This window comes from Scyliorhinus torazame, chromosome 6 (assembly GCF_047496885.1).
Source record: "Scyliorhinus torazame isolate Kashiwa2021f chromosome 6, sScyTor2.1, whole genome shotgun sequence".
Lineage (NCBI taxonomy): Eukaryota > Metazoa > Chordata > Chondrichthyes > Carcharhiniformes > Scyliorhinidae > Scyliorhinus > Scyliorhinus torazame.
Genome location: NC_092712.1, coordinates 291,502,567 through 291,527,217, shown reverse-complemented (window position 1 = coordinate 291,527,217; position 24,651 = coordinate 291,502,567). Strand labels below are relative to the sequence as shown.

General features: G+C 46.0%; 1 protein-coding gene across 1 annotated transcript; it reads left to right on the top strand.

The window, feature by feature from the left end:
- LOC140425815 (small nuclear ribonucleoprotein-associated protein B'-like) lies at positions 1 to 23,268 on the top strand. Its single transcript, XM_072510219.1, has 7 exons — positions 1 to 140; positions 6,918 to 7,069; positions 8,437 to 8,548; positions 14,563 to 14,703; positions 19,551 to 19,674; positions 20,701 to 20,829; positions 23,204 to 23,268. Exons 1-7 carry the CDS (start codon positions 138 to 140, stop codon positions 23,239 to 23,241), a joined length of 699 nt encoding a protein of 232 aa, XP_072366320.1. The 5' UTR covers positions 1 to 137; the 3' UTR covers positions 23,242 to 23,268.
- The last annotated feature ends 1,383 nt before the right edge of the window (positions 23,269 to 24,651 follow it).

Below are 24,651 nucleotides of genomic sequence, written 5' to 3'. Positions count from 1 at the left end.
AATTGGAGGATCAGTCCTCGTTACACCTGGACAATGATTGCCTTGATTGTCAATTACCAAATTCAACACTCTCGCCTCCTAATTGCAAAGTTTAGTCTGTTTCGGGCGGAGCAGGGAGAGGCTGTATCCGTATCACAATGGTGAGAGGGATTTTTTTTTTCAAGAAAGCGTTCATCCGAAAGAATGCAGCAAACGGGAGTAATGAAATGTAGTTTCTTGATTTAAACTGTGGCGGGATTTTGAAGGCGACTGATCGATAGGGGACAGGAACTACATGACCAATTGTAATTGGGGCTATTGTAAATTACAGTGTGACTGCAGAGGAACTTTTACGACGGTCAAAACGTTGAATTTATGTCCACTAATGGATCTGATGTTTGAACCAGTCATCTTGCACTAAAGTGTGACGAACAAAGAACAGCTTGTTTGATTCTTTGAAATAAAAGGCGTGTAACACGTCTATCCGCAGCAGGGGTTGAGATAGCAAGGGGCCCTGGACAAAAATGAAGACGTACAGAACTCAAATGTTCTCTTTTCCCGCCCCTATCTCCATATGTAGATTGGCCCATTTGACTGCGGTTTAAAACTAGTTGATAATTTTAAAAAATCTATCTGGTGAGAAATAAAGTTAGAAATTGGCCTGTACAGATTCCACCCCAAGGCGCTGATTTATGTTATTGCGGACACCAGAAGTGTCTATAAACCTGATTAAGATGGTCAATCCTGTAGTTTAATTAAAAAAGAAATTCCGTGCAAATAATTAAGTTGATGATTCTCTCCTTAAAAACTGTGCAGAAAGGAAACTCTAGCAATTCCAGGCTGAAATACACATACATACCTTTTTAAAAAAAAAAATGCCATGTACAAACTTCTCAGCGGCTGGTGACTCCCAGTTGATTAGTTACACATAGATTACATAGAACATACAGTGCAGAAGGAGGCCATTCGGCCCATCGAGTCTGCACCGACCCACATTAATCCCTCACTTCCACCTTATCCCCGCAACCCAATAACCCCTCCCAACCCTTATGGACACTACGGGTAATTTAGCTTAGCCAATCCACCTAACCTGCACGTCTTTGGGAGGAAACCGGAGCACCCGGAGGAAACCCACGCGGACACTGGGAGAACGTGCAAACTCCGCACAGACAGTGACCCAGCGGGGAATCGAACCTGGGACCCTGGCGCTGTGAAGCCACAGTGCTAATCACTTGTGCTACTGTGCTGTCCCATGACTGGGACAAGTCCAACTCGGGCTGTCAGCAGCATTCCTAAAGGCCAACAACGGTTTTCTTTTGTGGGATAGCTATTCAGACGCTGGGTCCGCTTGGACCTATTTGAAAGACCCCCTAGCCCCATCTCTTCCCCCCCGCCCCCCCCGGTCGCCGTTCTAAAACGTTCACTGGATTGCTCTCCCTAGGTGCTGCCAGTCTTGCTAGGTATTTCCACATGCTGTTTTTAGTCCAGTTTTCATTCAAAATGGGGAGACGATGATGTCATGGTATTGTCACTGGATTTGTAATCCAGAGACCTGTGGTAAACCACTGTTGCACCTCTATGAGGTGATTTATGGTAGGAACTATACTACAGGTATGTTGTGATGTGGAGATGCCGGCGTTGGACTGGGGTGAGCACAGTACAAAGTCTTACAACACCACGTTAAAGTCCAACAGGTTTGTTTCGATGTCACTAGCTTTCGGAGCGCTGCTCCTTCCTCAGGTGAGGAAGGAGCAGCGCTCCGAAAGCTAGTGACATCGAAACAAACCTGTTGGACTGTAACCTGGTGTTGTAAGACTTCGTACAGGTATGTTGGTAGTCCTTGCCTGCTGGCTACGCACAGTAGGCGGAGTATAAATATGCGTGTCCTCCATGCTGCAGCCATTTCACCATCTGCTGTGGGAGGCCACACATCTTAGAGCAAAAAAGCCTCAGTTGTACCCAACTCAAGTCTTTGTGCAATTGATCGTGCATCAATTTATTGCTCTTAAGATTTTCAAAAGATGGACCTCTGTATCAAACCGGATTGCCTGCAGCTGGATCCGCATTCAAGCGACGCCAAAAAGGACTTTCAACACTGGCTAGCTTGTTTTGAGGCGTACGTCAACTCGGCGCCCAGCCCTCTCTCGGAGGTTCAGAAGATACAGATCCTGTACTCAAGGTTGAGCGCCAGCGTCTTTCCGCTAATCCAGGACGCGCCGAACTACGCCGAAGCCATGACGCTTCTCAAAGAGAATCAGAAGACAAACATGCTCTTCGCCAGGCACGTACTCTCCACTCGCTCTCTACTCCCTGGTGAGTCCATAGAAGACTTCTGGCGGGCCCTAATCCCACTCATCCAGGACTGTGACTATCAGGCCATTACGGCCACTGAACATTCAAACCTCCTTATGCGGGACGTGTTTGTTACGGGATTGGGTCGGACCTAATACGCCAGCGACTGTTAGAAGGGGCCACGCTCGACCTAGGAGAGACAAAGAAACTAGCGCTATCTATGACGGTCACCTCGCGCAACGTTCAGGCCTACACCCCTAGCTGTGCGGCCCACCCCTCCTACGCATCGTGGACCCCACAGATGGCCGCCCCAGTGGGGGCCTCCCTAGCCAACACGCCTGCGCCACGCGCCAGCCAGCGAACCCCAGCGTCCCCGATGTTACTTTTGCGGCCAGCAGAAATACCCCCACCAACGCTGCCCGGCCCGCGCTGCCCTTTGTAAGGTTACGGCAAGAAGGGGCACTTCGCCGTGGTGTGCCAGGCCCGTGCAATCGCTGCTATTGCACCCACCCCCCTCGTTTACGGACAATGGGCGCCACCATCTTCTCCCCCTCAGACCAAGTGTGACGAGTGGACGCTGCCATCTTCCCCACCCGGCAACACGTGCGGCCCATGGGCGCCGCCATCTTGGCATCCTCAAGATCTTCAGGCGCCGTTATCTTGTCTCCCCCACGGCACATGGGCACCGCCAGCGTTCCAGGACCTGTGCCCCCCGGACTCCCCATCTTCCGAACCAGCGGCGACCGATCACGACTCACCTCAGTGACCATCAACGAGTCTCGTCTGCACAACCTGGCCACCGCATCGACCAGTGTTAAAATCAACGGACACGTGACCTCTTGCCTGCTGGACTCTGGGAACACCGGAAGCTTCATCCACTTGGATACGGTAAGGCACTGCTCCTCACGGTACACCCCGCCAACCAAAGAATCTCCCTGGCCTCTGGATCCCATTCCGTGGCGATCTGGGGGTACTGTACGGTCACACACTCAGTCCAAGGCGTAGAATTCAGCGGCTTCCACCTCTACACCCTCCCTAACCTCTGCACTGCCCTACTACTCGGCCTGGACTTGCAGTGCAACCTCCAGAGCCTAACCCTGAAATTCAGCCGGCCCCTACCACCCCTCACTGTGTGCGGCCTCGCGACCCTAAAGGTCGATCCACCTTCCCTCTTCACAAATCTAACCTCTGATTGCAAACCCATCGCCAACAGGAGCAGACGGTACAGCACCCAGGACAGGACCTTCATCAGGTCCGAGGTCCAGCGGCTGCTTCGGGAAGGCATCATCGAGGCCAGCAAAGCCCCTGGAGAGCCCAAGTGGTAGTAGTTAAAACTGGGGAGAAACACAGAATGGTCGTGGACTACAGCCAGACCATCAATCGGTACATGCAGCTCGACGCGTACCCCCTCCCATGCATATCTGATATGGTCAATCAGATTGCACAGTACCGGGTCTTTTCAACGGTTGACCTCAAATCCGCCTACCACCTGCTCACCATTCGTAAATCGGACCGTCCATACACTGCCTTCGAGGCAGACGGCCACCTCTATCACTTACTCCGGGTTCCCTTCGGCGTCACCTTGGTCTTCCAAAGGGAGATGGACCGAATGGTCAACTGGTACGGTTTGCGGGCCACCTTTCCGTACCTAGACAAAGTCACCATCTGCGGCCATGATCAGCAGGACCACGACGCCAACCTTGCCAAATTTCTCTGCACCGCCACTCTCCTAAACCTCACCTACAACCAGGAGAAGTGGGTGTTTAGCACGACTCGCTTAGCCATCCTCGGCTATGTGGTCCAGAACAGTGTTCTGGGGCCTGATCCCGACCGCATGCGCCCCCTCATGGAGCTCCCCATCCCCCATAGGCCCAAGGCCCTCAAACACTACCTGGGGTTCTTTTTGTACTACGCTCAGTGGGTCCCAAACTATGCGGACAAGGCCCGCCCAAACATACAGTCAACCCATTTTTCCCTGACAGCCGAGGCACAACAGGCCTTCTCCCGTATCGGAGCCGATATCGCCAAGGCCGGGATGCACACAGTAGATGAGACACTGCCCTTTCAAGTAGAGAGCGACTCATCAGACGTCACCCTAGCCACCACACTCAATCAGGCAGGCAGATCCATGGCATTCTTTTCCCACACCCTTCATGCCTCAGAAATTCCGCACTCATCTGTCGAAAAAGATGCCCAAGCTATCGTTGAAGCTGTGCGGCATTGGAGGCATTACCTGGCCGGCAGGAGATTCACTCTCCTCACTGACCAACGGTCGGTAGCCTGCATGTTCAATAACACACAGCGGGGCAAGATCAAGAATGATAAGATCTTGAGGTGGAGGATCGAGCTCTCCACCTACAATTATGAGATTTCGTATCGCCCCGGCAAGCTCAACGAGCCCCCAGACACCCTGTCCCGAGGTACATGTGCCAGCGCACAAGTAGACCGACTCCGGACCCTGCACAACAGCCTGTGTCACCCAGGAGTCACATGGTTGTACCATTTCATAAAGGCCCGCAATCTGCCCTACTCCGTCGAGGAAGTACGGACAATCACCAGGGACTGCCAGGTCTGTGCGGAGTGCAAGCCGCACTTTTACCGGCCGGACCGTGCACGCCTGGTGAAGGCGTGGATTTCAAAGGGGCCCTCCACCGACCGTAACACGTATTTTCTCAGTGTGGTCGATGAGTACTCCAGATTCCCCTTCGCCATCCCATGCCCCGATATGATGTCTGCCACCGTCATCAAAGCCCTGAACACAATCTTCGCTCTGTTCGGTTTCCCCGCCTACATCCACAGTGACAGGGGATCCTCCTTCATGAGTGATGAGCTGCGTCAGTTCCTGCTCAGCAGGGGCATCGCCTCCAGCAGAACGACAAGCTACAACCCCCGGGGAAACGGACAGGTAAAGAGGGAGAACGGGAGGGGGTAGAGGGCCGTCCATCTGGCCCTATGGTCCAGGAACCTCCCGGCGTCCCGCTGGCAGGAGGTCCTCCCTGATGCACTACACTCCATTTGGTCACTGCTGTGCACCGCCACTAACAACACACCCCATGAACATCTTTTTGCCTTCCCCAGGAAGTCCACATCCGGGGTGTCGCTCCCGACTTGGTTCGCAGCTCCAGGACCCGTCCTACTCCGTAGGCATGTCTGACTCCACAAGGCGGACCCGTTGGTGGAAAGGGCGCAATTGCTCGATGCAAACCCCCAGTGTGCCTACGTGGGGTACCCCGACGGCCACCAGGATACCGTCTCCCTCAGGGACCTGGCACCAGCAGGTTCCACACACACACACCCGCCGGCCCGGCACCACCCTCCCCTCCCCCGGCGCTCCCAGCAGCAACCCCCCCCGGGACCATCCGTCCTCCCCCTGCCCACGCCCGAGGATGAAGAGGATTTCAGCACGCTCCCGGAGTCACCGGACATCACGTCAGCATCGGCATCGCCGCCACCACTACGTCGCTCCCAGCGGCACACCAAGGCCCCAGACCGGTTAAACCTCTAACTGGTCCACTGGTTTTTTCTCTCTATCAAATATTTTAAATGTAAATGTAAAAAAGAAAACCATTTGTTGTATATAGTTCTCCATCACCCCGGGCGGACTCAATTTTAACAGGGGTTGAATGTGGTAAACCACTGTTGCACCTCTATTAGGTGATGTATGGTAGGACCTGTACTACAGGTATGTTGGTAGTCCCTGCCTGCTGGCTACGCCCAGTAGGCGGAGTGTAAATATGCGTGTCCTCCATGCTGCAGCCATTTCGCCAGCTGCTGTGGGAGGCCACACATCTTAGAGCAATAAAGCCTCAGTTGTACCCAACTCAAGTCTTTGTGCAATTGGTCGTGCATCCACCAGGGTAAACCCTTGGGGACCAGACCCAAGTTCGAATCCCACCATGTCAGATGATGAGGTTTTTTTTAATTGAAAAAAAATCTGCAATTGAAATGATATGGAGAATCAGGGTTGGACTGGGGTGAGCACAGTAAGAAGTCTTACAACTCCAGATTAAAGTCCAACAGGTTTGTTTCGAATCACTAGCTTTCGGAGCACTGCTCTGGGAGATCAAATCAGGGCAGGACCTACTCAGTTAATGGTAGGGAGTTGGAGAGAGTTACAGAACAGAGATCGATGAGTACAGGTTCATAGCTCCTTGAAGGTGGAGTCTCAAGTGGACAGGGTGGTAAAGAAGGCATTCACCTGAGGAAGGAGTAGTGCTCTGAAAGCTAGTGATTCGAAACAAGCCTGTTGGACTTTAATCTGGGGTTGTAAGACTTCTTACTGAAATTAAAATGATCATGAAACCTTTGTTGATTGTTGTAAAAAACCGAATGTTCTGTAGGGAGGGGAAATCTGCCATTCATACTTGTTCTGGACTACAAGTGATTTCAGGTCCACAGCAATGAGGTTGACTCTTTAATGCCATAACAAGCCATTCCATTCAAGGACAATTGGGAATGGTCAATAAATGTTGGCACAGCCAGTGACACCCACATCCCATGAATCAAAAAAAAACAATGATTTTACAATGCCGTGTCCCTTGTTGAATTATAGCATACTGTCATATGAACCAAACTTGAGGACTGAGAGGCCAGACTGAAAGTCGTTCAATTGGGTCAGTAAACAATTGTCTCCGTTTTTCCCCCAGCCGATTGGAAGAAGTGCTAAAATGGTGCAATATCTGGATTATAGGATGCGGTGTGTACTCCAAGATGGCCGTGTCTTCATTGGCACCTTCAAAGCTTTTGACCGGCACATGAACCTCATTCTCTGTGACTGTGATGAATTCAGAAGGTTAAAGTATGTATGAACACATTTGTACCTTTCTGCTGTATTTCTTAATGCCCTGGCAATTCATAGAATTTACAGTGCAGAAGGAGGCCATTCGGCCCATCGAGTGTGCATCGGCTCTTGGAAATAGCATCCCACTTAAGCCAACACCTCCACCTTATAAGAACATAAGAACTAGGAGCAGGAGTAGGCCATCTGGCCCCTCGAGCCTACTCCGCCATTCAATGAGATCATGGCTGATCTTTTGTGGACTCAGCTCCACTTTCCGAGCCCGAACACCATAACCCTTAATCCCTTTATTCTTCAAAAAACTATCTATCTTTATCTTAAAAACATTTAATGAAGGAGCCTCAACTGCTTCACTGGGCAAGGAATTCCATAGATTCACAATTCTTTGGGTGAAGAGGTTCCTCCTAAACTCAGTCCTAAATCTACTTCCCCTTATTTTGAGGCTATGCCCCCTAGTTCTGCTTTCACCCGCCAGTGGCAACAACCTGCCCGCATCTATCCTATCTATTCTCTTCTTAATTTTATATGTTTCTATACGATTCCCCCCTCATCCTTCTAAATTCCAACGAGTACAGTCCCAGTCTACCCAATCTCTCCACGTAATCCAACCCCTTCAGCTCTGGGATTAACCTAGTGAATCTCCTCTGCACATCCTCCAGTGCCAGTACGTCCTTTCTCAGGTAAGGAGACCAAAACTGAACACACTACTCCAGGTACATAACTTGAAACATCTACAAACTAGCTGGAGATATAAAGCAACATTTTTACTGGCAAAATGAACGAACTATTGTTCTAATGAACAGAAATTCAAAATTAAGTTTCATATTACCAATAAACTGTACCAGTAATCACAGTAATCAGATCAAGGTCGGAATAAGCACCATAGCAAAATGAATCCACCATTGTTCAGAATATGTATAAAATGTGAGTCAGAAAACCAGTAAGAACCAGACTTGATTACAGCACAGAATCAGTCACCCCACTTAACCTAATGGCAATTTAGCATGGCCAATCTACCTAATCTGCACATCTTTGGACTGTGGGAGGAAATCGGAGCACCCGGAGGAAACCCTTGCAGACACGGGGAGAACGTGCAAACTCCACACAGACAGTGACCCAGCCGGTAAACGAACCTGGGACCCTGGAGCTGTGAAGCAACTGTGCTAACCACTGTGCTACCATGCAGCCCCTTTCTTTCTTCACTTTTAGATGTGACCGAGCTATCGCCAACCACCTATTCCAATATTCCCATATGTGGGTTTTTTTGGGTTGAAAATGTTGACAATGCATTTTTATGCAATCTTAAAATATTTTATTAAATTTACATCGCATCCTTAAGTTTCCTTTTGTCCATCTGATTCATGCAGGTCAAAGAACTCCAAGCAAGGTGAGAGAGAAGAAAAACGGGTTCTTGGTCTTGTTTTGCTTCGAGGGGAAACACTTGTGACAATGACTGTGGAAGGGCCTCCTGTGAGAGAGGTAACGTTTCTTCACCCCCGTCCCCACTGAGCTAATTACAAGGTGTGGAGATGCCGGCGTTGGACTGGGGTGAGCACAGTAAGAAGTCTTACAACACCAGGTTAAAGTCCAACAGGTTTGTTTCGATGTCACTAGCTTTCGGAGCGGTACATACTCGTGCGACTCGGCCAATGTTGTCTACCTCATACGTTGCAGGAAAGGGTGTCCCGAAGTGTGGTACATTGGCAATACCATGCAGGCGCTGCGACAACGAATGAACGGACATCGCGCGACAATCACAAGGCAGGAATGTTCCCTTCCAGTCGGGGAACACCTCAGCAGTCAAGGGCATTCAGCCTCTGATCTCCGGGTAAGCGTTCTCCAAGGCGGCCTTCAGGTCGCGCAACAACGCAGAATCGCCGAGCAGAAGCTTATAGCCAAGTTCCGCACACATGAGTGCGTCCTCAACCGGGACCTGGGATTCATGTTGCATTACATTCATCCCCCACCATCTGGCCTGCGAAATCCTACCAACTGTCCTGGCTTGACACAATTCACACCTCTTTAACCTGGGGTTACCCCATCTCTGGATCTGTAAAGATTTAATCACCAGCTAATGCTCGCATTCCTAGCATTGTATGGCATCTTTGAATCTGTCTATATATATGTTTCTGGAACATACCTCTTCATTCACCTGAGGAAGGAGCAGCGCTCCGAAAGCTAGTGACATCGAAACAAACCTGTTGGACTTTAACCTGGTGTTGTAAGACTTCTTACTAATTACAAGGAGCACAGAATGCACTTCCTGCACGATGTATACCGTGGGCAGCACGGTAGCATTGTGGATAGCACAATTGCTTCACAGCTCCAGGGTCCCAGGTTCGATTCCGGCTTGGGTCGCTGTCTGTGCGGAGTCTGCACATCCTCCCCGTGTGTGCGTGGGTTTCCTCTGGGTGCTCCAGTTTCCTCCCACAGTCCAAAGATGTGCAGGTCAGGTAGATTGGCCATGATAAATTGCCCTTAGTGTCCAAAATTGCCCTTAATGTTGTGTGGGGCTACTGGGTTATGGGGATAGGGTGGAGGTGTTGACCTTGGGTGCTCTTTCCAAGAGCCGGTGCAGACTCGATGGGCCGAATGGCCTCCTTCTGCACCATAAATTCTATGATTCAAAACCAGTATAGTAAATCTACAAATGTACTGGGAGATGGTGGTCTCGTGGTGAGGTCGCTGTTCTGGGTCAAGGATTCAAATCCCACTATGGCAGCTGGTTAATCTGGAATTGAAAAGCTAGTCTCTCCGTGATGGTGTTGGTTAAAACACATCCAATTCACTTTTGTCCTTTTTAGGGAAGGAAATCTGTAGTCCTTACCTGGTCTGACTTGCATGTGACTCCAAATCCAGGGCAATGTTAACTCTTCAACTGATCTCTGAAATGATGTGGTGAGTCACTCTGTGAAAGGACAACTAAGGATGTGCAACAAATGTTTGCGTTACCAGTGACGCCCACATCCTAGGAAATTCTTTTTTTAAAGTTCAGGGTTGTAAATCAAATGTTTTCAATGTACTTATCGAAACTTTGAGCCATGTATGAAGTGGCTGCCAGTAATGAATGAGTTTGGTGTCCGTCTTCTGAGTGGGTTGTGGGAGGTTAGCGTTGGGGTGAGAAGAACATGCGGTGTTTTTTAAAAATCGATTTTTCCAAACTTTGATCTTTAGTTTTCGGCATAATATACATTATTGCTTTCCTGCCGGGGCATCTTAACTATGTTCTAGAGCAGTGTTTTTCAAACTTTTTATTCCTGGGACCCACTTTTGCCAACTGGCTGACCTTTGCGACCCACACCGGCCGACCTTTGTGACACATGCCACATTCGCTTGCCTTTAATGCGAAAGGGGAACCTGATTAGTCTTCATGATCTCACTTGAATCAGGGTCAATGGAGGAGAGGGCAATGTACATTTCAGGAGCAGACTTCAGCCAGTTCCTTTGCACCGTCTTTTTCTTTATGACTCTGGAGTCTCAAGAGCAAAAGGAATTTTTCTTTCAAAACCTGAAACTTTTCTCTTTGTCAGTACTTCCCTGCATTCAACACTTGGGCTTTGCATCGATAAAATTAACAAGAAATCATCTTTTTACAGTCTCTTACTTTTTAACAATCCATCTTCACAGTCCTCTTGTCAGCAACTGAATAATGGAAGCAACTCTGTTCCATGATTTGGCGCTAAAAACATTTGAGGACGCTTGATGTCAGGTGTACATGTTGGGCATGTGATCTGCTCTCTGCTGCTGCTTCTGGTCGGAAGCCTTCATGCAGCCTAATGCATTTTTATTTAAAATGCGGCTGTGGCCGCCATTCTTGAGCCGGTCGCGGCCATCAGGCGCTTTTTCTGTGATCTGGACCACTGCAGGAATGGTGCGACCGAGCTCCGTGACCTTCCCGACACCCACCCAATGGTCACGGCCCATTCTTGGGAAAAATCCTGTTCTAGAGCAGACAACTGGGTACTGCCCAAGAAACCCAATTCTATTTTGTGGAATCCGGTTTCTACCGACACCTATGTTTCAAGGTATTGAGTTGGTTCATGTACATCTGGCATGGAAAGTCAGGAATGGTCTAAGCAGCTGGCAAACTGAGGAAGATGTTTAGAATGTGTTGGGCACAGAATTTCCTCTTTGCAAGTAAGTTACAATTTCCATTTGAGCCTGCCCCAAGGCAGTGACTGTCATTTGTGAGAAATCGTGTGGATTGCACTACCCTGCCAGCTGTGGGAGAGCTGTCTCCAGTTAAATGTAAACGCTGGTTTATGGATGGCCGATACCATGAGGTATTGTAAACTTGAGGCCAATGTCCTATGAGTCAGCCATGCACACAGTCAATTGCACCTGACCTGTTCACACAGAAACATAGAAAATAGAAGCAGGAAGAGACCATTCGGCCCTTCGAGCCTGCTCCACCATTCATTATGATCATGGCTGATCATCAAGTTCAATACCCTGATTTCCACCCCCCTCCCAATATCCCTTTAGCCCCAAGAACTATATCTAATTCCTTCTTGCTCCGAAAGCTTGTGATTTCAAATAAACCTGTTAGACTTTAACTTGGTGTTGTGAGACTTCTTACTGTGCCCACCCCATTCCAGCACTAGCATCACCACATCATAATTCCTTCTTGAAATACACAACATTTTGGCCTCTACTTTCTGTGGTACCAAATACCACTGATTCAGCGCTCTCTGGAAAAAAAAATTCTCCTCGCCTCAGTCCTAAAGGGTTTACCCCTTATCCTCAAACTGTGACCCCCAGTTCCGGACTCTCCCATCATCAGGAATATTCTTTGAATCTACTCTGTCTAATCCTGTTAGGATTTTATATGTTTCTATGAGATCCCCTCTCACTCTTCTAAACACCAATAATTATAATCCTAACCGACTAAGTCTCTCCTCATATGACAGTCCTGCCATTCCAGGAATCGGCCTGGTAAAACTTGTGCACTCCTTCTATAGCAAGAATATCCTCCCTCAGATAAGGACTCCAAAACTTCACACACAACTCCCAGGTGTGGTCTCACCAGTACCTTATACAATTGCAGTAAACACCTCTCTTCCTATACTCAAATCCTCTTGCTATAATGGTCAATGTACCGTTTGCCTTCTTTCCTGCCTGCAATACCTGCACGCTTATTTTCAGTGACTGATGCACAAGAACGCCAAGGTCTTGCTGAGTATCCACCTCTCTCAATTTACACCAATTCAAATAATCTACCTTCCTATTTTTGCTACTCCTATTTATCCACATTGAACTGCATCTGCCATGCATTTGCCCACTGACTCAGCCTGTCCAAATCCCAAAGCATCTCTGCATCCTCCTCACAGCTCGCCCTCCCACCCAACTTTGTATCATCTGCAAATTTGGAGCTAATACATTTAGTTCCCTCGTCCATATATGCGAACGGTTGGGGTCCTAGCACAGATCCCTGCGGTACCCTACTAATCACTACCTGCCAATCAGAAAAAGGCCCATTTATTCCAACTTTTTGCTTCCTGTCTGATAACCAGCTTTCTATCCTTCTCCAGATACTACCCATAATCCCACACCCGTCATAATCTGCTATGTGAGACCTTGTTGAAAGTCTAAATAAATCCCATCCACCAGTTTTCCCTGGTCGACTCTACTAGTTACATCTTCAAATAATTCTAATTAATTTAGCAAGCATGATTTTCCTTTTGTAAATCCATGCTGACTTTGTCTGATTACATCACTGATATCCTTGATAATGGGCTTCAGCAACTTCCCTTCTACCGACGTTAGGCTCACTGGTCAATGGTTCCCTGTTTTCTCTCTCCCTCCCTTTTTTATAGCGGGTTTACATTTGCTACCCTCAATCTGTAGGAACCATTCCAGAGTTCAAAGAATTTTGGAAAATGACCGCCAATGGATCTACAATTTCCAGGCCTTCCTTAAATATTCTGGGATGAAGATTATCAGGCCCTGGAGATTTGTCTGCCGTCAATCCCATTAATTTCCCCCAAACCATTTATTTACTCATTTCCTTCAGCTCCTCACTAAAACTTGTTTCTCAGAATATGTCTTCCTTTGTGAAGACGGAAGCAAAGTGCGAATTTAGGCCGGGATTTTCTGGCCGTGCCTGCCCGGCAATTGGAAATTCCCACCGAGGTCCATTACACGGTCCGCGTCCAGCCCGTGCCGATCTTGCTGTGGGCGGGGGGGAAGAATCCAACCCTTGATTCCTCAGCCATTTCTTTGTTCCCTGTTATGAATTCCCCCTTCTCTGACTATAAGGGGCCTACATTAGTTTTATCAATCTTTTTCTCTTTACATACCTCTTTACATAGAAACTTTACAGTCAGATGTTCCCCACTAGTTTCAAATCGTATTTCCCCTTCTTACTCAATCTCTTGGTTGCCTTTGCTGAATTTTAAACTGTTCTTGCTAATTTGTTAGCAATGCTGAATGCAACAGTATCGGCCATTAAAAGGTGTATTTTTCAATCTTTTTATGCAATTTATTATTTTCTGAAATATGTACAGCTGTAACCCTCCCCTTTCATGTTCTATCTTGAAGCATTCTCTGCTGATCTCGAATACGTTGGTGTGCTGGTGGGTGGGAGTGAGGGGGCGAGAGAGGGCAATGTTAATGGAAAGAAATAGAATACAGTTTAAAAATGTGATGCTATGATATTAAACGTGGTTAAATCTGCATTTTTAAATGTTATTCTATGCTTTTCCTTCTCCTGTGTATTTTTAACAGTAGGAAATGTTTCCAATGGTGAAGTAAGCTAGTAATTGGAAAATAATAATTGTTTAACTTCAGACTTCAATGAAAATGGATATTGCACAGAGTACTTACTGGTAGCACATGTCTGATTTCAAACACTCATAGGTTCAAACCTTACTCCAGATAGTTGAGCACATTATCTGTGCTGAACTGAGGGAGCTTTGGAAGAGCTGTTTTTCCTTTTGGATGCAAAGTTTAAACCAAAGCCTTCTCCGACCCCTCTCGGATGTGGAAGATTTCATGGCACTATTTTGAAGACTAGCAGGGCAACTTTCCGGGTGTCCCAACCAATATTTATTCCTCTACTAACATTCTCATTTGTCTGTGGGATCTTGCTGTGTGCAAATTAGATGTCATATTTCTTGTGGCAAAGTGTTCGATTTGCTGCTAAGTGCTTGGGTGCTCAGCCATGATTTGTCGCTTGTAAGCTGACTACAAATGGGTGTGCTTGTCTTTCTTGTACAGGTTGCTTCTGGTTCTTTACAGTAGCTGTTGCTCCCAACTGATTCAGGGAAGCAAGAGATGATCAAGATCTTTAGTACCCATCTCCACCCTTAAATGGAATATGGGCGCAAGGTATTCAAAGCAGCAGTCGGCATGTTTGGTTGAAGTTATATTTTAGACACAAAAATCCCAAGATGCATTGCCACTGATGACCAGTTATCGATAGTTGTGTTTCTGGTTTGAGTCAAATTCTTAGTTTCATCGAAATAATATTTCCTAATTCTTTCAATGTGCAGGTTGGCATTTCTAGGGTGACGGTTGGTGGCCCTGGTGTGGGTAGAGCAGCAGGGAGAGGGATGCCACCTGGCATTCCAATGGTGCAGGTACCTGCGGGATTAGTAGGACCAGTAAGAGGTATTGGAGGTCCCTCGCAACAGGTAAGGATAAAGCATTGGCAATGCATATTTCCGATTCCATGTCTACACCGATGCTAGATCAGATGTATTGCCCTTTTTGAATGTTAGCGTTTTCAAAATAGTACAGGATTTGGGACAGTGGGGGAGCATTTGGCACAAATCCAGGGACTTTGGTATTGTTACGGCACCCTGGGCTCGTGCACAGTCAATTCCAACCCCACTTGACCTAAAGTCACAACACAGTTGAAATGAACTCTTAATTTTAAAAATGCCCAAAGTCTTCGGTCTTTGGCAGCCCAGTGGTTTGTAATTTATACACAATTAACTTTTATTAATAACTATAATTAAATAGGGAACAAACACAACTGTTTAACTACCTAATTTCTAACTCTTTCCACCCCCACCCCAAAACCCTCTTTTGCCCACACAAGACCGATAAGAGTGTTGCAAAAATAATATTAAAAGAATAAGAGTCTCTGTTTCAGATTGATGTCTTCCAGTTAAATCTTTCTTCTGTCTAGGTCTCCTGTTGGATGTCTTTGCTTTCAGTCTGTAATTGTAGACTCAGGGTCTCAATACTTCTCTGCAGATGGAGGTTTGAAGAGAGAGAGCAACACACAGCCTCTCTTGGCATCCAGGAACTTTCTCCTGGGTTCTCTGAAAAGAACCCGACCTGCCAGGACCCAATTACTATTTCTTGCCAGGCAGAATACAGTCCTTGGCCAATCCATTGACCACCAGCCAACCAATCGAACCAAATCTCTTGGGTGCCAGAAAGGTATGTCCATTAAAGATCCACGGACCAAAAATGACGTCAGTAAAGTAAACAAAATAGGAAATAAGAGAATCAATAGGAAGGGCCTTTACCTTTACAGGATTAATTTACCCACCTGTTCTATACCTTGTTCACGTTTCCTTTCCACTAACTAATCGTTACTGTCTATTTCGACCTCCAAGATGTTTAATTTAATTCCCGTTATCTTGATTCATTCCATTCAATATCTAGAGAATCAGTTTGGAAACTAGCTCCATATTGTTCATGACTGTCAACATTAAGTGTAAGGGTTAAATTTCATTTCTTCAAATGAAAGCGCTAACACAGTTTTGTGGAAGCGTTCTATGTTTCAAACAAGGAGCAAGAACTCTGTTTTGCTGAAGTGTGCATCTGAAAAATAAATTTGTATTGTTATTTCACAGTCAGAAATGTTTCCAACAAGGAACTAGCCTAGCAATTGGGAAATTGATATGCAGCTGATTTACTGAACATGGTTGAGATGCAAAGACCATTGTACAGACTGGGTAAATATTTTTGAACAGCATGGCTTTGTGGTCACTCTTCTCGTGCATCAGAGTCAGATCGTAGATTCGATTACATGCTCCAGGATTTGAACATGTAATCTATGGAAATTATCAGCCTCTGCATGTGATAGAACATAGAACATAGAAAATACAGCACAGAACAGGCCCTTCGGCCCACGATGTTGTGCCGAACCTTTGTCCTAGATTAATCATAGATTATCATTAAATTTACAGTGCAGAAGGAGGCCATTCGGCCCTTTGAGTCTGCACCGGCTCTTGGAAAGAGCACCCTACCAAAACTCAACACCTCCACCCAACACCAAGGGCAATTTGGACATTTAAGGGCAATTTATCATTGGCCAATTCACCTAACCCGCACATCTTTGGACTGTGGGAGGAAACCGGAGCACCCGGAGGAAACCCACGCAGACACAGGGAGGACGTGCAGACTCCGCACAGACAGTGACCCAAGCCGGAATCGAAGCTGGGACCCTGGAGCTGTGAAGAAATTGTGCTATCCACAATGCTACCGTGCTGCCCTTAAGAACAAATAAATCTACACTATATCATTTTACCGTAATCCATGTACTTATCCAATAGCTGCTTAAAGGTCCCTAATGTTTCCGACTCAACTACTTCCACAGGCAGTGCATTCCATGCCCCCACTACTCTCTGGGTAAAGAACCTACCTCTGATATCCCTCCTATATCTTCCACCTTTCACCTTAAATTTATGTCCCCTTGTAATGGTTTGTTCCACCCGGGGAAAAAGTCTCTGACTGTCTACTCTATCTATTCCCCTGATCATCTTATAAACCTCTATCAAGTCGCCCCTCATCCTTCTCCGTTCTAATGAGAAAAGGCCTAGCACCCTCAACCTTTCCTCGTAAGACCTACTCTCCATTCCAGGCAACATCCTGATAAATCTTCTTTGCACCTTTTCCAAAGCTTCCACATCCTTCCTAAAATGAGGCGACCAGAACTGTACACAGTACTCCAAATGTGGCCTTACCAAAGTTTTGTACAGCTGCATCATCACCTCACGGCTCTTAAATTCAATCCCTCTGTTAATGAACGCGAGCCATAGGCCTTCTTCACAACTCTATCCACTTGAGTGGCAACTTTCAAAGATGTATGAACATAGACCCCAAGATCTCTCTGCTCCTCCACATTGCCAAGAACTCTACCGTTAACCCTGTATTCCGCATTCATATTTGTCCTTCCAAAATGGACAACCTCACACTTTTCAGGGTTGAACTCCATCTGCCACTTCTCAGCCCAGCTCTGCATCCTATCTCTGTCTCTTTGCAGCCGACAACAGCCCTCCTTACTATCCACAACTCCACCAATCTTCGTATCGTCTGCAAATTTACTGACCCACCCTTCAACTCCCTCATCCAAGTCATTGATGAAAATCACAAACAGCAGAGGACCCAGAACTGATCCCTGCGGTACGCCACTGGTAACTGGGATCCAGGCTGAATATTTGCCATCCACCACCACTCTCTGACTTCTATCGGTTAGCCAGTTCGTTATCCAACTGGCCAAATTTCCCACTATCCCATGCCTCCTTACTTTCTGCATAAGCCTACCATGGGGAACTTTATCAAATGCCTTACTAAAGGCTCAGAATGGGTCATGTTATCTTTAAGATTTGTATATTCAGTTGGGTAAGGCATTCATGAGGTTCAAATGGAAGGTATACACCGGGATGGCAATTTCACCTCTGGTAACAACTTGGCACCACCTACGACTCGGGTAGCAGTACTCGCACCTTCCAAGTTGGACGTTTGTGGGTTGAAATCTTACCCCCGAGCCTTGAGCACTGATCTAGTTTGATACAGTGCAGTATCGAAGGAGAGATGCACTACTAGTGCTGAAATTTAGATGAGGCATTACATTGAGGTTCCTGCCTTGTCCTCTGCATGGATTTTTTTTTTCCACTAATGTCACTATATTGAAGAGCAACCTTTACAGATGCCTGGTCAGCTCAACAGTAGCTAAGAGACTGAACTAGAGCCATGGCAAGTTGACAGGGCGGAAAGACTGATTTATTTCATTGACAATGTAAGAAATGGGGCTTGGATATTTTATAAACAAACTTTACTAAAAGAAAACAACATATAAACTTCAACCCTAACAATAGCCTATTAACCTTAACACACCAGTTCCCATCAGAACTTTACCAGAACATGCAGTTCTCATGCCACTTTTACAGACCAGTAAAGGCAATACTTTCATTTATAGAGCAATTTTTCTTCTGTTGGAGGCATTCATTCAGAACCCTTTCCAAAGCTTGCTTCGGCAGCTTTCACGGTCTCTCTGTCAATTTCCAACGCCTTCTCCTTTTGTAATTGTTCAGAATGCCTGTTGTCTCTGTCTTCCAACCCCTTGGCTGTTTGATTTCCGACTCCCATTTATACTAAATAATAGAGCCATGCTATTGATATGCAACTAACTACTTATTGGCAGACAAAAAGGCCATCAGACTTTAATGGGCTAATAGCTGGCCAGACAGGAGTGTCCCAAAGAACAATGGAACTGGGGCATTCTGTGTATTTCCACTAACAAGTTAAGTTTGTAGGGACAATATAACTTAGCCAGGTGTGGACATATCCCTCTGACTGCTAGCCGTCCCACCCCCCACCCCCAGTCTGTTTAATTCCCTAAATTGACTGCTACATTGGGGTCTCATTTTGGACCCAATTTCCTAATATCTCCCCTTCATAAACCAAATTCAAAGAACAAAGAAAAGTACAGCACAGGAACAGGCCCTTTGGCCCTCCAAGCCTGTGCCGACCATGCTGCCCGTCTAAACTAAAATCTTCTACACTTCCGGGGTCAGTATCCCTCTATTCCCATCCTATTCATGTATTTGTCAAGATGCCCCTTAAACGTTACTATCGTCACTGCTTCCACCACCTCCTCCGGCAACATGTTCCAGGCACCCACTACCCTCTGTGTAAAAAAAAAACAAAAAAAAAAAACTTGCCTCGTACATCTCCTCTAAACCTTGCCCCTCGCACCTTAAACCGATGTCCCCTAGTAATTGACCCCTCAACCCTGGGACAAAATCTCTGATTATCCACCCTGTCTATGCCCCTCATAATTTTGTAGACCTCTATCAGGTTGCCCCTCAACTTCGGTCGTTCCAGTGAGAACAAACCAAGTTTATTCAACCTCTCCTCATAGCTAATGCCCTCCATACCAGGCATACCTGGTAAACCTCTTCTGCACCTCCACATTCTTCTGGTAGTGTGGTGAGGTGACCAGAATTGAACACTATACTCCCAAGTGTCTCCTATTCTTTCTGATATTCTGCCAATCACCTGTCCCATTAAAATTGGACATTTGGTCATTCATTGGCTTCAATACAACAATGACTACACTTTAACAGGACTTTGGTTGTGAAAGCTTTGGACATCCCGAGATTGTGATAGTATAACTCAAATTTTGTCTATTGAAAGTGGCTAGCATTTTGAAATCACCTATCTGCAAGTTGTTGAATGGTTGATCAATCTTAATCTATGCTATGAATATCTATAGGGTTGTGTTTTATTTGCTGTTTAGGAAATGGCCCCTCAGCCTAGAGGACCTGGAGTTGCGCCGCCTCCTAGCTTTTCTGCTGTTCCTCAATCTTATGTACCAATGAGGGGGATGCCACCTATTCTGAACCTTGGCGAGCCAAGGCCAGGTAGGTTAATGAATATTTGGCATGACACTGGTTGAGGCCAACATATGCCGTTCGCTTCTGAACCTTGACAAGATTTGCAGACTGTTTATTGTCTTTTAAACTTGCAAGATGGTATTCGGAATAGGTGGTAATCTGGTGGAGAGTATTGTCTGCTTGGATCCCATAAAGGAAGAATGATCACCTCTGATCAGGTTATTGCCCAGGTGGTGAAGCTGCAAGTTATACCCAAGCAAGTTGTTGTCCTATCCTAATCCAGAATTGAACTGCTGCAGCTCCGCACAGCCAATTTGTAAGTCTTTCCAGTCATACAAATTCTTCAAAATTATTTTTTCAGATGGTTGGAACATTCTAGAAGTGTTATGTGATGGCCAATTCTGCTTAGCGAAGCAGTCAGAATGGTGTTTCTCTGTAAACTGGGCCTTTTTGAATGTGCAATTGGCATTCCAGCTTTGAATAGATGAAATTATTGATTTGAATTTACAATTGAATAGTGAGGGATTCAATAGACCAGGTAGCTTGATAGTACAACAGCAAAATTCTGCAGATGCTGTAAATTTGTTTCTGCTCCTCCTCCACAGATGCTGCCAGACCTTCTGAGCATTTGTAACGTTTTGTTTTTAGCTTGGGATAGTGCAGTTTGTACTTAGATTCTGAATCAATCAGTCTATTCTGGCATTGCATGTGGAATGCCAAAATACTTCCGGTGAAGTGATTTTAAAGGTGGTAGATAATTGGATCTTGGGTATAAGTTCTACATTTTGCTTTTATGTTCTTTAATGCTTCAGTATTGAGGACCTGCAATTTTATTTTTGCTACTTCCTCTTAAAGTTGAGCAGCTTCTCCATTGAGGGAAGATGTTTCTTTCTGCATGTTGGTTAGCTACAGGTTTATGAACAGTATTGACCCTGCTTGGCTGGCTAGGTTGTTAGCCCGCTGTTGGTGAAAGCTGCTGGGGTTGGAAAAAGTGATGGCGTAAAAGGCTGATCAATGCAAATTGAAAACCTCACATCTATCTCCGTATTCCAGGTTTTATGAGACCACATCCTGCCATGAGACTACCATTTGGACCACCATCGATGGGAATGCCTTCTGGCAGAGGAGGTCCCATGGGAATTCCTCCAGGAATGAGACCACCAATGATGCCCAGGATGAGAGGCAAGTGTAGAAATAGTGTATCACTTTGGACATGCATGTTCCTCCTTTTCAAGTAGCTTTTTAGTTCTTAATAGCTTAGAGGAGTTTGGATGTTTGATTTTCATCTTTGTATGCTTTTGTAACAGTGGTGTTATTTGTGGCTCCTCTTGAGTTAATTGTGCCTGCTATTGTCAGTATTGAGATGGTGCACCATTTACTCTTGGTGACATCTCTTGACTAATTTCGCTTACTTGCTAATTTAAACAGGCTTTTAGGCTCAAAACAAGAATCCTAATGCCTCGTGCACCGTTTACTCTTTGTGACATCTCCTGACTAAGTTCTCTTACTAACTTACACAGGTTATAGGCCAAAATTTTCTTAACTGAAGAGCTCTAAAGTAGTGTATTGATGCTGCGCAATAATGACCTATTAAAGCCTCCATGACAAACCACAGGCAAAGCCTTATGTTTCTGCCCAAATGTCAACTCAAACCCTCTTAGAACTATATTTAAACCTCAGCCCCAAATATCCTTCAGATCTGGCTGATACTTGCTACTCCCCATGTCCTTCCAGGAGAAACTGTAGGTCATGAATCAGGTTGACCATTCCTGGCCTTCCTTGGCGACTTCAGTGCAAGACTCAACTGTTTTGCCCTTACTTCCAAAACTTTATCAAAAATATCAAAGCATGTTCTTGGAGACATCCTGCTTGGCACCCTTTAATCTCTGGTACCTTCCTGAGTGCTTCATCATGATGTTGTTCCCGCTACCAAAACAATAGACCCCATTCAGGTGTGTTGTCTCTGACTCCCAAGTTGCTATGTATGTGATAAAGTCCATTTCTCCTTGGCTGTTGTTGATGTTTATTTGTTTAGTTGTTGCTGTCTGGGCCATCAGCTCGGAAGGGTAGCATGGTGGTTAGCACAATTGCTTCACATCTCCAGGGTCCCAAGTTCGATTCCCGGCTTGGGTCACTGTCTGTGCGGAGTCTGCACATTCTTCGTGTGTGTGTGGGTTTCCTCCGGGTGCTCCGGTTTCCTCCCACAGTCCAAAGATGTGCAGGTTAGGTGGATTGGTCATGCTAAATTGCCCTTAGTGTCCAAAATTGCCCTTAGTGTTGGGTTGGGTTACGGGGTTATGGGGATCAGGTGGAGGTGTGGACTTGGGTGGGGTGCTCTTTCAAAGAGCCGGTGCCGACTCGATGGGCCAAATGGCCTCCTTCTGCACTATAAATTCTATGAAGTCCTCTGTTTCTTTAATTGGATTGTCTTTGAGATGGTAACGTCCCAGTGTCTTGCTTTCACTATCAACGTGTTTTGAAGATTAACCCCTGGTTGAGGTTTGGCCTGTTTTCAGTATTATATCCATGAGGCTTTTGGGGTTCTCTGTCCAGCTGGCGAGCATACAATCCTGCAATTGCAACCATCTGTTGCCTGTCTTTGCTGTTGGTTCCAACTTCCCCTAGAACTTGACCCTGCCTTTCTCTTTCCTCCCTCTGTGGCTCCCTCATGCCTGGTCAAGCTCAACTTGTCCATAAAATCTCTGACCTGCTCCCATGATTATATTCCCATTACATTGTTGACCATCCTACTTTCCCTTCCCAGCCCCGTGACTCATTCTCACTTGTGACTCCTCTTGTCCTTGGTTCCAACTTTTCTCTCCTCCACTCCCTGAAGCTGTAGTTGTACCCTAACTCCCCTCAAATCTGTACCTTTTCCATTTCTGAAACAGGCCCAGCCAAAGTCAAAATTGACAAACACTGACTTATGAGAGAATGGTGCAGAATGACTTCTTTGCAACCTTTCACATGAGTTCTTTAGAGCCACCCTACTCCCAACACCTCACCATTGTCCAGGCCAAAGGAATTGTCCTCACTTGGTTTCATTATTGCACCACTCCCCCAGCTATTTTGCTTTTATAATTCTTTTCTGCTGGAGAAAGGAATGGATATAAGACGTATGAGCAGAAGTAGGTCATTCGACCCATCGAGTTTGATCCGCCAGTCAATGAGATCATGACTGACCTGATATCCTCAACTAGCGACTAGGGGTTTTCACAGTAACTTCATTGCAGTGTTAATGTAAGCCTACTTGTGACAATAAAGATTATACAAACTCTTCTCTCCTGCTTTATCCTCATAACCCTTGATTCGCTTGCTGAATCTCTCCGCCTTGAACAGACTTAAATGACCCAGCCTCTACAGCTCTCTGCGGGTTCCACAGATTCACTATCCTCTGAGAGAAGAAATTTCCCCTCACTCTGAGTTTGTGCCCTATGGTCCTAGACTTTCCCCCAAGGGGAAACAACTCTACCCTGAGAATCCAATATATCTCAAATGTTTTTGCGACATCTTAGATTATACAGCTATATTCATACTGGTCGTTTTCTTTCTCCAGGTCCTCCAGAACCAAGATTGCGACCTCCAAAGCCGTGAAAAGTGAATCCCAAGAACATTGTAGTGTCTTTGAAGTTTTTTTTTCTCTAAACATATTAATTCATGAAATTGTTATTCCTTTTTATTTCATTCAATTTTCACACGAGTCAGAACCTTTCCAATGATTGGCGGGTGTGGGTGCAAAACACTTCACAGCATGGGTGACAGATGAGCTCTCCGCGATGTGCTCCAGCTTATACCATGCCCCAGTTTTGGACACCACAAGCAGGGCCCAGTTGTCTGCATAATGGGGGAAAAAACTCTCCGATGCTGTGTTTGTTTGTTTCACGGGGTGGGGGGGGTTACCAATCAAGCAGGCTGCTTCTGGATGGTGACCAGTTTCTTGTGTTGTTGGAGTTGCACTCATCCAAGCAAGTGGAGAGTAGTCCATCACACTCCTGACTTGTGCTTTATAGATGGCGGATGGGTTTTGGGGAGTCGGCAGGTGACTTTTCACTGCAGGAGTTCTTGCCTCTGATCTTGTAGCCACACTATTTATATGGCTGGCTCAGTTTAGTGTCTGGTCAATGGTATCCTCCAGGATGTTGGTGGGGGATTCAATCATGGTAATGTCAAGGGGTGATGGTTAGATTCTCTTTTTTTGCTGGAGATTTGGTATTGCTGGAGATTGTCATAGACTGGCACTTGTGCGACTGTTACTTGCCACTTCAACCCAAGCCTGGATCCATTTCAACATGGCCTACTTCAGTATCTGAGGAGAGAATGCAATCATGGTGGATGCAATGTTGGTCAGGGAATTGACGTTTGCATGTTAAATTAACCTCTAACAGCAGTATGCAGATTAGTCAGTTCATTGAGGTCCGTCAGCATGTAAGCATTTCTGATACCTGGAATTTTGTTATGGAGTTAAATGCTCTTAAAATAGATTATAATCCTAGCCCCTTTGGGACTATTGCGAATCAGGCATATTCCTCTGATGAGAAAATTGGGCCTCACAGACACTTAATGGATCTGAAGAACTGAGTGATGTGAGCTTGCTCTTCTCTCACTCTCTTTCTCTTTCTGAAGGGAAGGAGCCAACATAATATTACCATCCTCCAGATGGCCTTTTTGATAAATTCTAGCCAGATTATAACAATCCAGATATAATAAGGGCTTGGGCATCTCAATACCATATCCCTCGACTGAAGGTGTAGGGAAATGGGTTTTTGGAGTTTGGATACAGAAGACTATATGATATATTATAAATTATACTGAACATGCAACGCACTTTCCTGGAACTATCCTCCAACTTAATTACCATCAAAAGTAAGGATAATCTTGTTTCTAATAGAGAGTGAGACTTAAGATCTCCAATATTTAAAGTACTATTTACCTTGAATTAGCACGTTGAGCACTCATGTTGGGCAACATCCATTGACATTGTTCAATCAAATAGGACACTGAGAA